We start from the raw sequence: 17,763 nt of genomic DNA on the forward strand, positions 1-17,763 counted from the left end.
TATTAACGTAAAGGCATGTTGACCCCAAAAACGATAAATAAAATGATAAAACATTTATGTTAAAGGCCTGCAGACACCAAGAACGATAACTATAACAATAAACACTAACGCTGAAAGCATGCTGAGAACAAGAATAACTATGCAATAAATGTCAACGTTAAAGGCATATCGTCACCAAGAATGATAAATATAACGTAAATAGCAGATATTTCAACACACGTTCATGTAAAACCCCATGACAGTCAAAACTATCATTCGTTGATATTTTACGATAATCTAATAACAAGGTTTTAAACACAATAATGCAGTTACCATCGTGTTGCACTTTAACTTCAGACAGAACTACGGCACTTCTTTCGTGAAGTACATAATAGAACATAATACAATTAGCCTATAAAGTTTAGATGTTTGAAAACCGACAATCAAAATCAAAACCGCCCAATATGGCAACACTGGCTGGATGTCTTTGTCCATATTAGGGATTTCCACAGTGTGTGTGTGTGTGTGTGTGTACCTGACTCAGGGTGTGGTCTGCTGTCTGCAGGTACGCTGACGGTCCTGCGCAGCAGTTTGTGTCGGTGAGAGACGGGACGATGATCATTCATCAGCACTGGATGAACCTGAAAACACAAACACACACTCATCTGTCTGTAACACTAACAGTCAACACAACAATACATTTAGTGTTTGAGTATCACTGAATAACTAATACATCAGATTTTTTAAGCAAAAATCCATATCTAAATACAGTAAAAAAATAAAAATGTGATTTTACTAATATTATTTTATAAGACTAAACATAAAAAAATGCAGCAAGTAAAAAACAATATTTTTAATACTGAATTTTCATATAAAAATCATCTAAAGAGATTTTTCAATGATGATAATAATAGAAACATGGCAGATGTATGTTTAGGTTCATGCATTCTCAAAATCGAACCTGTGACCTTGACATCAGTAGCGCTACAATCTAGTGTTTGCGTAAATAATCAAGTTATATTATTTGACTGCATTTAATGCAAAATAAAAATAACATTTTGCTTATTTACTTATTTTGCCAAATAACAATTCTTACCTTTATGTATAAGGTACAGATGCTGTACGTTAAAATGCATTTAATCTTTTCATAAATAATTGCAACTAAAGTTAAAATGCATTTTACTTTTTAATGCATATATATATATATTTACACATGCACACACATATATATACATATATATATATATATACAAAAGCAGAGAGTCAGAAAGTAGCTTCCCAAGACTGTTATTGATGAAGAAGGAGAGTCAGACTGTCATCGAAGGCAGCAGCTCCCTCTAGTGTTCACTAGTGTTAGTGTGTGTATGTGTGTGTATATATTTCTGTCTGTGCGTCTGTTTCTGTGTATGTGTGTGTGAGAGTGTGTGTTCTCTTCTTTTTGTATCATGGACACAACTCTGTATAATGTCATGGGTATGACACAGGTATTACAAGGAGAGGGTGACTTATGAGGATATAACCCATGTCCCCATTTTTCAAAACACTTATAAATCATACAGAATGAGTTTTTTTGAGAAAGTAAAAATGCACAAAGTTTCCTGTGAGGGTTAGGGTTAGGTGTAGGGTTGGTGTAGGGCCATAGAATATACAGTTTCTACAGAATAAAAACCATTACACCTATGGGATGAACACACTTTACACAAAAACAAACATGTGTGTGTGTGTGTGTGCGTGCGTGTGTGTTTCTCTGTCTGTGTGTGTGTGTGTGATCACCTCCTCTTGATCCAGCAGGTAGAACTGGTCTCCATCTCTGACGCGGAGCTTGCGGCTCCAGCCGGGGGAGTCGTGTGTGTGGCCATTCAGAGGAGTGTGAGGCCGAGAGCATGGAGACACACACCTTCCATCTGAGCACACACACACACACACACACACACACACACCATCAGCATATAATACAATTCAAACATGACAAATATCAAAAATATCAACACTTACTTCACACAACAAAACAAATTTCTGCCCTCAAACATTATAGTGAACTTTAAATATTATTTGATGTCAATACTTGAAATATTACTAAATTAGGAATGTACACTTTCAGCAGATTTTGGAACGGATGCACAGCAAAATGAACACTTCAGACGTTCACAGTTACTGAGCGAAGCTGAGAATCTTAAAACAGACAAACACTGTTAGAATCATCCACATGACAGAGAAGAGCCACACATCAATGACTGGCTTCGTTAAATGATTTCCACACAGTACTCGTCAGTTTTTGACATTTATATTCCAAAATGTTGACCATTAACCTCAGGAGGCCATTTTAATTTAAATTAATTATAAATGAAGTTTGTGTAACAGTATTTTATAGTATTAAAAATATGTAAAGTTATATAAATTAAATATTATTAAAAAAAAAAGAATTTAATGAGCAATAAAATATAAATTTAATATTTATAATAAACTGAAAAAATAAACTTCTACAAGCAATATAAATTAAATTACATTTATCAACTTAAATGTTATTTAAAACACACTAAAGAATTATAAGCAGCAAAATATAAATTGAATGTATCAATTACATAAAATGAACTAAATGAATAATTGTTACAATCAGTAAAAACATAAATAAAACTTATGAACTAGTGGTCGACCGATATATCGTCTGATATTTGGCATTTTTCAAATATCGGCATTGGCCGATAAGTTTTTCTGCTTGTCCGGTGAGCTACCACAATAAATAATCGCTGGATTCAAAACAGCAATTAATATGCGCTGTGACAGACACTGACAATACATTTTCCCGGAGCATTCGGTGACGCAATCGTTGTCAAGTTTCTGCATGGACCTAACTAGGGCACAGGTTCTCAAGCCCTGGGACAAAATAGGATGCTTTATGGGAAATTTATAACCTATAGGCCTAAAGTAAATATAACAATTTGTTTTCATAAATGTAAATATATATATATATGTGAACTATATCTGACTTAAATAATTAAGAAAACCGATTTAAAACAGAAGTGTGTCTGTGCTCCATAAGTTCGTGGAAAGAAAAGGATGACAATGCACATTCTGTTTGTTTGCTTTATTTTACAAGAGCACAATCTTCAGTTTTTTTGGCAGGGTTTTGCACTGTTACTCTGTTTGTTTGTGTTTTGTTTCTTGTGTCTATGTCTTGTGTCAGCACATGGCTTTGTTAACTGTTTTCTCGGCCAGGTGCTCCTTTAATTCCTCCTCCTTGTTTTCTTTCTACCACACCCTCTTGTTAGTCTAATTGTGCTCACCTGTTCCTCATGTGTTCTCCTCTCTATTTATAGTGCCCCTTACTTGTGTTTGCTGGTTCTTGGTAATTCTCAGCCCTTCTGTCACCCTCCTTGTCCTTGTCCTTGTCCTTGTCCTTGTCCTTGTCCTTGTCCTTGTCCTTGTCCGTGTCCTTGTCCGTGTCCTTGTCCGTGTCCGTGTCCGTGTCTGTCTGGTGCTGTTTCCTTGTTTTGTCTTGCTCCTTGTTTTAGTAATCAGTCTGTTCTTGCTTTTTTGCTTTTACTTTTAATGCTTATTAGTTCTTCTTATCCTGATTTTTGGTCTTGAATTTTGTTTGATATTCTTTTATTTAGTGAATTGGTTTAATTGTTTCTTTTCTTTATTTGTCTCTTCAAGACTGTTTTGACACAACTGACTGGAATAGGTTTAGGCAGGCTGCCACATGCAATAACACCACTGACCTCCAAGAGTACTCTGAGACTGTCACTGCCTACATCAACAAGTGTATTGATGATTTAACAGTCACAAAGACCATCACTGCCTGGGCCAACCAGAAGCCGTGGGTAAAAGGGGAGGTGTAAAGACTACGGAAAACAAGGAACGCTGCCTTCAGAGCTGGAGATGAGGTGGGCCTGAGAACAGCCAGGGCCAACCTGTCCCGCGGCATCAGAGAGGCTAAGAGACAGCACTCCAGGAGGATAGCTCATCAATTCAGCGACAGCAGAGACACTAGGAACTTGTGGCAGGGGATACAGACCATTACGGACTACAAGCCTCCACCACGGACCTGTGACAGCAACATCTCTCTGCTAAATGAGCTGAACACCTTCTTCGCTCGCTGAGAGAAACAAAACAGCACCACTGCACAGAAGACTCCACCTCCTCCCGGCGACCAGGTGATGACACTGACCCCAGACAGCATGAGGAGATCCTTCAGCAGGATCAATGCACGCAAAGCTCCGGGTCCTGACAACATCCCTGGACATGGACTGAGAGACTGTGCAGCAGAACTCACTGATGTCTTCAGACATTTTCAACATCTCATTAAGTCCGGCTGTTGTCCCCACATGCTTCAAAACTACCACCATCATTCCAGTCCTGAAGAAGCCATCTCCATCCTGCCTTCAGAGGTTGTTCCCACTAGTTGAGTCATGGCCTTAGAGGGTGTTTCTACCTGTCAAGTTATGGCAATATAAAATGTTCCTGTCTGTCCTGTGAAGTAGAGATCGACCGATATGGGTTTTTCTATAGCCGATGCCTATGTTTAAAGGTCAGGGTCAGCCAGTGGTCGATATGTGCTGCCGATTTTTAGGGCCGATATCTTGAAGTTTTCCCCTTCATTTGCATGCTAAAATGTCACAGTAATAATAAGTGGATGCACAACATTTCTAAACTTATCATCATTTATTGAGCACTGACTTGAACCATCTCTCGAATCTTAATTTTGTGCACTGCATGGCATTAAAATAAAACATGTCTCCAAAGTTAACCAAACAAATCAATAAACTGACCAAGTCAACAATTTACATAAAATGTTTAGAGCATTTATCAAGCAGAATATTTGGAACTTAAATGTAAAATTAAATATACATTCAAATAAAATAAATGTTATAAATTACGAGTAACAGAGCCCTCAATCACGCTGCAGTGTTTGTGAGAGCTGCCAACTTCACCCCATTTACAGAGTCAAATTCTCTGACTACCTTTATCTCCCAGGACTGTTGTTGAATCTTCCAAAAGTTTGGCTTGGGGTCCTTCTCATGCGGAAGCAGCACTTTCCACCGCACCAATAACACGGGGCTGCCCGCCGACATGCCTGACTTTAAATCAGCGCTACTAAACACAGATATCGGCAAATGCCGATATATTAAAAATTGACAAATATCGGCCTGATATATCGGTCGACCTCTAGGTGTGAAGTTGTCTTTGCCAGTTGGGTCAGTGCAATGGAGATGTGTTCCTGTCAAACCCTCAGAGGTGGTTCCTGCTAGTTAAGTTCCACCCACTGAGATCATACCAGACCAGCTATCAGCTGTCTGCTGTTTCTGACGAGTCCCTCGGAGGATGTTTATTAGTTCTTCTTATCTTCTTAACATATAAAAGGTTACACTAGTCAGTTTAAATAGACCGTAGTATACCGGTTCACTCTGCTGTTATGCCATCGACGTTTTTGCTCATGTAAAGAGTATGAGCTTTTCTGTCTATGTAAATGCGTGTAAAGTACAAGTCTAGATTCCATTATAAATAATAGTGTATCATTCAAATGCATTGTGAATATTAACTTCTACAGAATAGAATTGAATAATTGTTAAAATCAATAAAAATTTGACGTCATGGATAGATTTTACTCCAGTGGAGGAGAACTGGTTGTTGTTGGAACAGGAGGAATGTCTCCCATATTCTATTAATGCAATACTTTTATCACCCAAAGGTATAGCTAGTTCACTTTATAATCATAACCCGGTCATTCATAACTCTGTTCGTATTTGGAAACAGTTAAAGACACATTTTAAGTTCACCCAAATGTCATTTTTACTCGCTATCTCAGCCAACCCCTCTTTTTGCCCTTCAATGTTAGATAGAGCATTTGAGTTTTGGAAAAATGTAGGGTTAAGAAACATAGGGGACTTATATATAAATGGAAAATTTGCTTCCTTTCAGCAGCTGTGTGAGAAATACAGTATTCCTTCTAATCACTTCTTTAGGTACCTTCAAATAAGAGACTTTGTGAAGTGTAATATTGCTAATTATGTAACCGCGACACCCATGTACCTGGACACATTTCTGGAAAGATGTCTAAGAGATGGAAGTAACATCTCCCTGCTATATAAGGGCTTAGAACAGCTGAAGAGTCCATCTATGGAGAACATTAAATCTGCCTGGGAAGAAGAACTTGCAGTAGAAATTCCTAATGAAATCTGGGAACAAAGTCTTGAACTGGTCCATAGATGTTCCATTAATGCAAGACATTGTCTCATTCAGTTTAAAGTGCTTCATAGGCTTCATTACTCCAAGTGTAAACTCCATAAAATATTTCCAGAAGTGTCTCCACTGTGTGACAATTGTCAATTTTTAGATGCCAGCCTGTCTCATAGCTTTGTCTTGTGTCCAAAATTACAGAATTTCTGGAACAAAATATTCCAAGTTTTTTCAGATACAATGCACATTTCTATTGAACCAGATCCTATATTAATTATATTTGGAATTTCCGAAGAATTTTTGAGACTTACACGGGTACAACAACAGTTTGTTTCATATGGGTTGATCTCTGCCAAAAAACTTATTCTTTTGTTTTGGAAGAAAAAAGAGGTTCCAACTCTTAAATTGTGGCTGACAGAGTTGACGAGTACACTACATTTGGAAAGAATCAGGTACACCCTAATAGACAAGATTGTGTTATTTGAAAAAATGTGGTCCCCTTTTATTGCCTTTTTAAATACTTGTGATTAATATGTTTATTATGCCTTCAGTACCTACTTTTACCACTGGATAGCACTTAAGGGTCTGTTTTTTTTTTTTTTTTTTTTTGTGTGGGATGGGGGGTGGATGTTTATTTGTTAAAATGTAAGTTGTATATGTTTGTATTTAAAAAAGTGTAATTACAAGTGACTATCTGTTAATATTTCTAATAATAAAAATATTTAAACCATAAAATCAATAAAAATATAAATTAAATGTATTAACTAAACAAAACCGTTATATTGATTGGCCAAAGCCGATATATCGGCCGATATTTGCCATTTTTTAAATATCGGCATCGGCCAATACGTTTTTCTGCTTGGCCGATGTGTTAGAGGCGGGACTTTTATTCTGACGGCGCTGAGAGCAGCAGTGCTCACTCTCTCTATCATTTGTCGTTAACAGTTCTATCAGATAGAAAGATTAAACAAAGGAATTAATGTAATTAATTAATGAAACTATTATAAAGATTGCTTTTATATTAGGCCTATTAGTAATAGAAATGCAAACATTATAATACTTTCTCATTTGCCGTCAGCATTAAGCAAATAATTTAAACAAATCTTTGAATGACTTTAATTTCACAAACCTTGCAAACTTAGTTTAATCCAGATGTGGGATCTTGTGAAGTGTGTATCATGATCACGTGTTCTCTCTGTGACGGTCACTCTGTGTGAATTGAATGCTTTAAACTTAAAACTCATGATTTCAGATTATGCTGCGCTTTTGCCCACTGTCATATTCATGTCATTTTTACTGTGTGCTGTATGTTTAGTTTATTTGAAAAACATGATTATTAAATTCTCGGAGCACGGAGGGGGAATTGCTTTTTTTTTTTTTTTTTTTATCATATCGGCTTTATATCGGCATCGGTTGTCAAAAAATAACATTTAAATATTTCAAATATATAATATATTAAGCAAATATATAAATTAAATTAAATGTATCAATTAGAATGTGAAATTGACTTCAGAACTGGAAACGATTGAAGATCGTCTCTAAATGAAGCAGCAGTAAGTAAATTGAGCAGATGACGTGTGATTGGACGGAGCGAGAGGTCAAGACCTGATTCATGACTCAAATACTTCAGAAGCACTGAGTGAACTATTTCTGGAAAACAGATCATGTCCTGCGAGAAACACAAACACAGGACCAATGTACGACTCATCCTGACACCGAGAGAGAGCGAGAGAGAGAGGCTCACACCTACAGAGAGAGAGAGAAACAGAGATGGAGAGAAAGAGAGAGAGACCGAGAGAGAGAGAGAGGGAGAGAGAGATGGGTTAGAGCCCGAGAGATGTCACTTCCGTGACGCCCACTCTCTCACACACGCTCGCTCGCCCGCACACCCTCGGCCCGTTACCATGGCGACCGGGCTAAAAAATGTCTTAAAGCGACCGATATAGCGTGCGCATGTGAGAGAGAGGGAGAGAGGGATTATGCAGAGAGGTGGGAGTCAGATGGAAGTGTTTGAGCGCACTGATGCTGGGATGAGAGAAGAGCACAACTATTCTGGAAGAGGAGCCAACTCCACGTTACTATGGTGACCAACGGGATGTGATCCCTCCCTCTCTCTCTGTCTCTCTCGCTCTCTCTTTTGCACTCTCTCTCTCTCTCTCTGTAGGTGTGAGTATCTCTCTCTCTCTCTCTCTGTAGGTGTGAGTCTCTCGCTCGTTCTCTCTCTCTCTCTCGCTCTCGCTCTCTCTCTCTCTCTCTCTCTCTCTCTGTAGATGTGAGTCTCTCTCTCTCTCGCTCACTCGCTCTGGCAGCTGGACGCATCACTCACACAGATCCACACACTCACAGATCACTGATCACAGAGATGACAGAGAACATGAGCATCCTTTTTATGGCCTGGATACTGATTTACATTGACATTACATTATATTAAAATATTAAATAATATTTAAATCACATTTTATAATATTATTTCACCTTTTAATGGTCTGGATCCTGATTAGGATTGACATGATATTTTATTAAAAGACAAATTTTGTTTTATTATATTTTATAATATTTAGGTTGACATAGCATGTTTTTAAACTACAATGATATTTTATATTATTACTTGGGTCTTTTAACTGTATGGATCCTGATTTCAATTCATCTGATCGTTGTTGTATCCCTCTATTAGTTTTATTGGATCTTAGTGCTGCGTTTGACACAATTGACCACAACATTCTTTTGCATAGACTTGAACACTTTGTTAGCATCAGTGGAAGTGCATTAGCATGGTTTAAATCGTACTTATATGACCGCCATCAGTTCGTAGCAGTGAATGAAGATGTATCATATCGATCACAAGTGCAGTATGGAGTACCTCAAGGCTCAGTACTAGGACCGCTACTCTTCACGCTTTATATGTTACCCTTGGGAGATATCATCAGGAAACATGGTGTTAGCTTTCACTGTTATGCTGATGATACTCAGCTCTATATTTCCTCGCGGCCCGGTGAAACACACCAATTTGAAAAACTAATGGAATGCATAGTCGATATAAAAAACTGGATGACGAGTAATTTCTTACTGCTAAATTCAGAAAATGGTTCAGAATGGTTGCTCTGTCAATTCTTCGTCATCAGTTAGGAACCTAGGTGTGCTATTTGATCACAATCTTTCCTTAGAAAGCCACGTTTCTAGCATTTGTAAAACTGCATTTTTCCATCTCAAAAATACATCTAAATTACGGCCTATGCTCTCAATGTCAAATGCAGAAATGTTAATCCATGCATTTATGAGCTCAAGGTTAGATTGTTGTAATGCTTTATTGGGTGGTTGTTCTGCACGCTTGGTAAACAAACTACTACAGCTAGTCCAAAATGCAGCAGCAAGAGTTCTTACTAGAACCAGGAAGTATGACCATATTAGCCCGGTCCTGTCCACACTGCACTGGCTCCCTATCAAACATCGTATAGATTTTAAAATATTGCTTATTACTTATAAAACCCTGAATGGTTTAGCACCTCAGTATTTGAATGAGCTCCTTTTACATTATACTTCTCTACGTCCGCTACGTTCTCAAAACTCAGGCAATTTGATAATACCTAGAATATCAAAATCAACTGCGGGCGCCAGATCCTTTTCCTATTTGGCGCCTAAACTCTGGAATAACCTACCTAACATTGTTCGGGAGGCAGACACACTCTTGCAGTTTAAATCTAGATTAAAGACCCATCTCTTTAACCTGGCATACACATAACATACTAATATGCTTTTAATATCCAAATCCGTTAAAGGATTTTTAGGCTGCATTAATTAGGTAAACAGGAACCGGAAACACTTCACATAACACCGTACTTTCTACATCATTAGAAGAATGGCATCTACGCTAATATTAGTCTGTTTCTCTCTTATTCCGAGGTCACCGTAGCCACCAGATCCAGTCTGTGTCCAGATCAGAGGGTCACTGCAGTCGCCCGGATCCAGTACGTATCCAGACCAGATGGTGGATCAGCACCTAGAAAGGACCTCTACATCCCTGAAAGACAGCGGAGACCAGGACAACTAGAGCCCAGATACAGATCCCCTGTAAAGACCTTGTCTCAGAGGAGCACCAGGACAAGACCACAGGAAACAGATGATTCTTCTGCACAATCTGACTTTGCTGCAGTCTGGAACTGAACTACTGGTTTCGTCTGGTCAGAGGAGAACTGACCCCAACTGAGACTGGTTTCTCCCAAGGTTTTTTTCTCCATTCTGTCACCGATGGAGTTTCGGTTCCTTGCCGCTGTCACCTCTGGCTTGCTTAGTTGGGGTCACTTCATCTACAGCGATATCATTGACTTGATTGCAAATAAATGCACAGACACTATTTCAACTGAACAGAGATGACATCACTGAATTCAATGATGAACTGCCTTTAACTATCATTCTGCATTATTGAGACACTGTTTTCCTAATGAATGTTGTTCAGTTGCTTTGAAGCAATGTATTTTGTTTAAAGCACTATATAAATAAAGGTGACTTGACAATTTTTTATAAAAAAAAATTATATTTAAATAATATTAATGCTGACATAATATTTTATTAAAATACTTATATAATATTTAAATTCTATTTTATAATATTAAGTTTTTTAATAACCTGAATCCTGATTTAAATAATTATTAATATAATTATTAAATAATACAAAGTCTTTTAATAAAATAACAAGACAACCTAAATTTGGCACAAAATAACATTTGCCCCTGGATCCTGACCAGAATCATAAACAAGAACATTCGACCTTGACCAGTCATTTACATTCATGCATTTGGCAGATGCTTTTATCCAAAGCGACTCACAGTGCATTCAGTCTATGCAATGTTTTTTTTTTTTTGTTAACCATATGTGTTCCCTGGGAATCGAACCCACAACCTTTTTGCGCTGCTAACACAATGCTCTACCCCTGAGCCACAGGAACAGTATCAATCAGAATTAAGTATTCAAACAAACGGAGTCTGTTCACCAATCAGAAGAGACCTCACTGAAGCGGAGGCTCATTGAGCACACTGGACTAAAGGTCAAAGGTCAAGTGAGCAGCTAGAAAGACAGATTTGCATTTATTAGCATGACGTCTCTTCAGAAGATAATGAACGCTTTAATGTCAAACTAAACATTTACAGCCGCATGACGGTATCTAAATTATATTACACATATACACAGTCAAACCAGAATTTCTACATGTCTCACATTATCAGTTTATGCGCTGTAGTTTAGAAAATGATAATAAGTATAATGTCAGGTAAGACCTGCTCAGCTCACAGCGTCTGAATCAAATCAGATCTCACTGGAAGTGCACTGAATGAAGAATTATTGGGTATATCACAGTTTACTTTATTCTGCTCTCCTCACTTACAGAAATGAACTACAGTGACCTGAACCCACTAATAAACCATATTAACAATTAAATCTGCCGTCTTAATCCTTTATGGTTTGACTTAATATAAATGTTAAATGTATCATTTGTATAAATTTACACCTGTACAACTACATCTAAAATATATTATTTTATTTAAAAAAAAAATATATATATATATATATATTTTTTTTTTCAACTGCACTATATGTAAAATTCACTATTTATATTTTTACAACTTTAAAATTATATTGAAGCTTGGTATTTTATATTATTTTTTATATATACACAAAAATAATATATATATAGATATATAATTTTTCTTTTTTTTGCAGTACACTGAAATAGACTGGAATCTAAAGATAACATAAAATAAAATAATTTTAATAAAAAAATTTAATTAAATTAAAATTAAATTTAAATAAAAATAAATAAAATAAAAATAAATAAATAAAATAAACAATCCTGATCTGATTTCCACCGCACACTTCTGTCAAACGTCGGTGTTCCTGTGATGCTGTAACTTCGACTGTCGTCAGTGTAGCTCGACATCTAAAACAACCTGATCCTGATTCCTGACTGCCTTTATTTCTGTAAATCAGGACGTAAACGCTCAGCTCTTCACTGGTTCTCTCAGCAGCATGAATAATAATGTTGAAATCACACAAACAGCGCTGTGATCAACCACACAGAGTCTAGAGACGATCCAGAGACCGACACGATTCATCACACAACGAGTGTGTGACGGTTACAACACACACAACTCTAGAGTTAAACACTGGTGAACTGGAACATGAGCAGTGATGAACACACTTCAGTTAGTCTCCAGCACAATTCTGATCCACAGAGCTGCTAATAAACCTAGCAGTGAGTTTACAAATAGAGATTTCAGTCTTTTGACTCCACAATTTCACTCATGACTTGGTATTTCCTTATGATTGTTTGAGAAATGTAGGACTTTCTGAGGGAAAATTATTTCTACATCATTTTTTAAGTGTAAAAAAATTACAATTCATATGAATTTACAAATGCAAAATAATATCTTAATTATATTTATTTATTTATTGTGTGTGTGTGTGTGTGTGTATTTGAAAAAAGATAATTTATTAGACATATTAAAATATATAGGCCTATATATTTAAAATATCTATCTAAATAATTTAGTGAACATTTACAATTATATAAATTTACAATCGTAAAAATGTGTCTACAGCATTTTATTATAAAATAATGTAAGATAGTTACAATTTATTTAAAATTTACAACTACATGAGAATTCTTACAGAATTTGAATTATAAATTTAATTTATATTGCATTTAACTATATTTCTATATTTGTACTTTTAAAACATCTTTCAAATAACTTACCATTTACAGTAAAAATTGCATTTTTAAATGTGTAAGAAATATTTTATTAAAAATGTATTACATTTCAAATACAGCATTTATCACCAACTGTGTAACATTTACAACTTTTATAAATTTACAGCCATGAAATTACTTCTTAATTATATTTACATTTGTACGTATTTAAATAGAATAACATTTATCTCTCATGTAATGTATATCATCAGCTGTGTATAATTATATAATAGTTTCTACACCATTTTTGTAATTTACAAATGTAAAATTTAATGATAAATTACATTCATACACTATTTAATTGCGTATATGTATATACATTTTTAAAAAATATGTAATTCCTTAAAACATGAAATTTCAAATGCAGCTGTGTGAGAAATCTACAACTTCTATGAATTGAAGGCAGTGTTCGTTAACACTATTGTGTTTTCACTTGATTCTACGAAACCGGATCAAAGTGCTCATCATCTGGATTCGGAGCAGAACTCGATTCATCTGAAGCCGCGCGTCCTGCGTGCGTCCCGCGTGCGTCAGCGCGACATTTGAAGCTCGTCCAGCTCAATGTTAATGAGCACTGGAGTGTCACACACACACACACACACACACACACACATCTGCTCACATCACGATACTAGAATCAATAGAATCGCGCGTCCATCATCAGTGCGCTATAAATGTGTCATCGACGCTCGCTCGCGCAGCCTCCGGCGTGACAGCTGTCAATCATGCTCGCTCTCACCTTGTGAAGACACATAGGACATGATCCTCCGGCTCTGACCGCGATCAGCTCGCTCTGTGCGGACCCATCACCGCTCCTCAGCGCGTCAACATCCGACAATAACGGAGCAGTGACGCGACGCTCTCACGCGCGAGCCGCGGAGTCGAGGCGGACGCGCGCACGCGGGGTGCTATGACCGAAAAGCGCACGCAGGCGTGGACGCGCACCGGCGCGCGCGCTCACGATAACCAAGTTAAGTTCGTTTGTCACTAAACAAATTCCGCCATACTTTCCCAAAGATGCTTGTTCAGCATTACAAGTGTTTGAATATGCAAATGATGCCTAGCTAATTAAATATGCAATTACATTGTTATGCAATCGTTAAATATACAACATTATAGTTCGTAATTATTTTATATAGGATAAATATTTATATACATTGTGATTTGTATTCAAATGTAGGCTATTCAATTCCTAAAAAAAATAAAAATAAATAAATAAATAAATAAAAATAATGGAAGTTTGTATGATTATAAATTATCCAAATTTTAATATTTTAAATATTATGGGTAGAAACTGATTTGTGTTTGAAAGAAATATATATACAAATGCTGGTCATACAATTAGAATATCATCAAAAAGTTTATTTATTTCACTAATTCCATTCAAAAATTGAAACTTGTATATTATATTCATTCATTACACACAGACTGATATATTCAAATGTTTATTTCTTTTAATTTTGATGATTATAACTGACAACTAAGGAAAATCCCAAATTCAGTATCTCAGAAAATCTGAATGTTGTGAAAAGGTTCAATATTGATTAATATCGTTTGGGTCGCGTGGAACGCTTGCCCGGCATTTCTCAATGGGTGTTACGCACAATTGTCACGGATACACCAATTCGTTTTTTAGAGGCCCGCCTCTTTCCGCTGAATTCTTTCCACGGTGGTAGACTGATGGTAATAGCAGTGTTGTGACAGGAGATGTCAACTCTGCTGAGCAAAGGGGCTATAGAAGTCGTAGACCCCGTACTTCTCAATGCATGGATGTAGCTCTGGCCCCGTTGCAGCTCCAGGGCGTCCGTCTGTTAACCATTTGGACGATTGGCAGCGGCATTCCCCGTAATTTGTCTGGGGTTACTTCACATGCGCCCTTTTCAGTGGAAAAGTGGGCGGAAAGATGAAATATTTCACCCCGTTGTCTTCCGCATCCGACGATTTCGGTGACACGGAGTTGTGTGATGTGATTAAAGCTATGGATGCCGACCGAGTTTCTCCTACCGGGGTTCGGCTGGGGATTTGAGCTTTCCCAGAGACCGTCACGACGGATGCGTCTTTGACCGGTTGGGGAGCTGTTTGTCAAGGGCTACCAGCCCATGGAGTGTGGACAGCTGCACAACGCAGTTGGTATATAACCGGTTGGAATTACTGGCAGTTTTCTGGCTCTCCAGTAATTCGCGAATCTGCTGATCGGCCGTCTTGTGCTGCTCAGATCAGACAACACAGCGTTTGTCTCATACCTGAATCATTAGGAAGGATTACGCTCTCGCCCCCTGTGCAGGCTGGCGAGACATGTTCTTCTCTGGTCTCAGAGAAAATTTCTGTCGATCCGAGTTGTTCATGTCCCCGGACGTTTTAACTTCGGAGCGGATATGCTATCCAGACAGGCTCTGGAACAGGGAGAATGGAGATTACACCTCCAGACGGTGAATCTTTTATGGCGGATATTCGGCAAAGCGAAAGTGGATTTATTCGCGTCAAACATGACTACGCATTGCCCGCTATGGTTCTCCCTATGCCCCCCATCGCCCCTGGGCGTGGATGCATTAGCTCACAGCTGGCCCAGGACCAGTCTGTATGTTTTTCCTCTGATTCGTTTGATCCCAGCGGTATTATGCAGAATACGGCGGGACAGAGTGGAACAGCTGCTGCTGGTGGCTCCGCGATGGCACACGCAGCCGTGGTTTGCGGATCTGATCAGTCTGCTAGCGGGCTCTCCATGGGAGATTCCCCTCAGACAGGATTTATTATCACAAGCACAGGGGCTGATTTGGCACCCGAGGCCGGATCTGTGGAAACTGTGGGCGTGGCCACTGAGCGGAGTGCATTAGTATGTCCCGGTCTTCTGTTGAAACCACTGAGACTATATTGAATTCTAGAGCAGCTTCTACGAGACGCTTATATGCTTTCAAGTGGAGACTGATTACAGCCTGGTGTGGCAATCGTAATGTGGATCCAGTTTAATGCCCAGTGGCTTCAGTGCTGGAGTTCCTCCAGGATCGTTTTTCGGATGGCGTTACACCAGCCACTTTAAAGGTTTACGTGGCAGCCATTTCAGCTTACCACGAATACATAGGCGGTGCCTCTATGGGGCGTCATCCACTAGTTTCTCGTTTCATACAGCGTGCGCGACGGCTGAGGCCTTTCCGCCCTGTGCGAGTTCCTTCATGGGGTTTATCCATTGTGTTGCTAGGTTTATCAGGGCATCCGTTTGAGCCCCTGGAGACCGTATCGGATAAATTCCTGACACTGAAGACACTTCTTCTCATGGCTTTATCCTCCCTCAAGAGAGTTGGGGATTTACAGGCTCTTTCTGTTTCACCCTCATGCATGGAATTTGCACCGGGCTCTGTGAAGGTGCTGCTGCGGCCCAGGCCTAACTATGTTCCTAAGGTCGCATCTAACCTCTTTCGCTTTCAGCAAGTGTTCCTGGAAGTTGTTCTCCTGCTGAGGCTGGGTCAGGAGATCTAAGTCTTTGCCCTGTGAGAGCTTTGAAGACTTATGTGGATCGTACAGCCCCTTGGCGTGAATCTGACCAGCTGTTTGTCTGCTTTGGACATAAAAGTAAGGGCCATGCGGTTACAAAGCAGCGCATGTCCCATTGGCTGGTGGAGGCAATTTCTTTGGCCTATGAGGCGCGCGGACTCGCTTCGCCCTTAGGAATTAAGGCTCATTCCACTTGAGCTGTAGCTTCTTCTCAAGCTTTTCTCAGTGGCTCTTCTATGGATGATATCTGTGCTGCGGCAGGATGGTCCTCACCGAGCACTTTTATCAAATCCTACAGTCTGGATGTGAGGATGGCCCCTGGCTCCCGGGTTCTCTCCGCTTGAGCAGATGCTTCCTCGGATCTCAGTTATCAGGTACGTCAGGCGTTTTGGTATATCGTTCCCATACGTGGTGACGTCACCGCAGCATCGAAGTGACCTATGATAGGGAACATCTCGGTTACGTATGTAACCTTGGTTCCCTGAATAGGGAACGAGATGCTGCGGTTCTGGCCGTTCCGTACCTTGATAATTTCTTCATCTTCAGTCATGAAATCTGAGCAAAATGGCGCGCTGCACCCAGGTATATCATGCGTGCGCATGCGTAGGGTGGTGCTTGCGCCATTTGGCCAATAGGATTGGCGGGATGGTATAGGGCTTCAGACATTCGTCACACCGGAGGTGTTCCCATACGTGGTGACGTCACCGCAGCATCTCGTTCCCTATTCAGGGAACCAAGGTTACATACGTAACCGAGATGTTTTGTGTAATAATGTGATCAGATCACTGTAATGACCTGCTCATTCATCGATGCTCAGGTCGAGTGCACTGCATTATGGGATACCATACTCACGTTAGACCAATGCAGCACTTCATCAGGAAATATGCATTCTGTGCTCAGCCAAGATATAAGAGATAATATAAATCTAGCTGTTCATTAAGAAATATTATTAAAGTATTATTATATTATGCTGTTATCAGGTTTGCATCTTTTGTCATGTTCTGTAGCGTATAGAAGCTTGTTACTTAAGTAGAAGAGGTAACTCCTTTTCTTCTCAATGCTGGACTTTATTTCTCATGATTATGAGTTTGTGTTTGCAATTGAAACTTTTTTTTCCCATCAGAATTATGAGAAATAAACTATTTTTCTGCCTTTTTTCCCTAGCAATCCCAAGTTCACATCTCAATTCAGACTTTATTCCTCAGAACAGCGAAATATAATCTTAGAATAAAAAAGGTAACTACAACTTTTAAATCTTACAATTCTAACTTTTTTACGAAAAACAAATCTACGTTTTGAGAGAAAAGGCAGCAATTACCTTTATTTTATTATTATTATATTTATTATATTATTTATCCCGTGGCAAAAACGCACAC

The 17,763-nt window shown here is 38.6% G+C and overlaps 1 protein-coding gene across 2 annotated transcripts in view; it reads right to left on the bottom strand.

Moving 5' to 3' along the window:
* The window catches only part of syngap1a (synaptic Ras GTPase activating protein 1a), a 43,114-nt gene extending 29,330 nt beyond the window's left edge, over positions 1-13,784 (bottom strand). For both annotated transcript variants that reach the window (XM_052532708.1, XM_052532709.1), the window contains exons 1-3: positions 13,638-13,784; positions 1,753-1,883; positions 515-620 (exon numbers count right to left, since the gene is read on the bottom strand). In XM_052532708.1, coding sequence (XP_052388668.1) covers positions 515-620; positions 1,753-1,883; positions 13,638-13,659 — 259 coding nt within the window. In that variant the 5' untranslated portion in view covers positions 13,660-13,784. The remainder of the gene's footprint in view (positions 1-514; positions 621-1,752; positions 1,884-13,637) is intronic.
* Positions 13,785-17,763: the final 3,979 nt, after the last annotated feature.

The sequence above is a fragment of the Carassius gibelio genome, chromosome A19 (assembly GCF_023724105.1).
Source record: "Carassius gibelio isolate Cgi1373 ecotype wild population from Czech Republic chromosome A19, carGib1.2-hapl.c, whole genome shotgun sequence".
In the NCBI taxonomy this organism is placed as follows: domain Eukaryota; kingdom Metazoa; phylum Chordata; class Actinopteri; order Cypriniformes; family Cyprinidae; genus Carassius; species Carassius gibelio.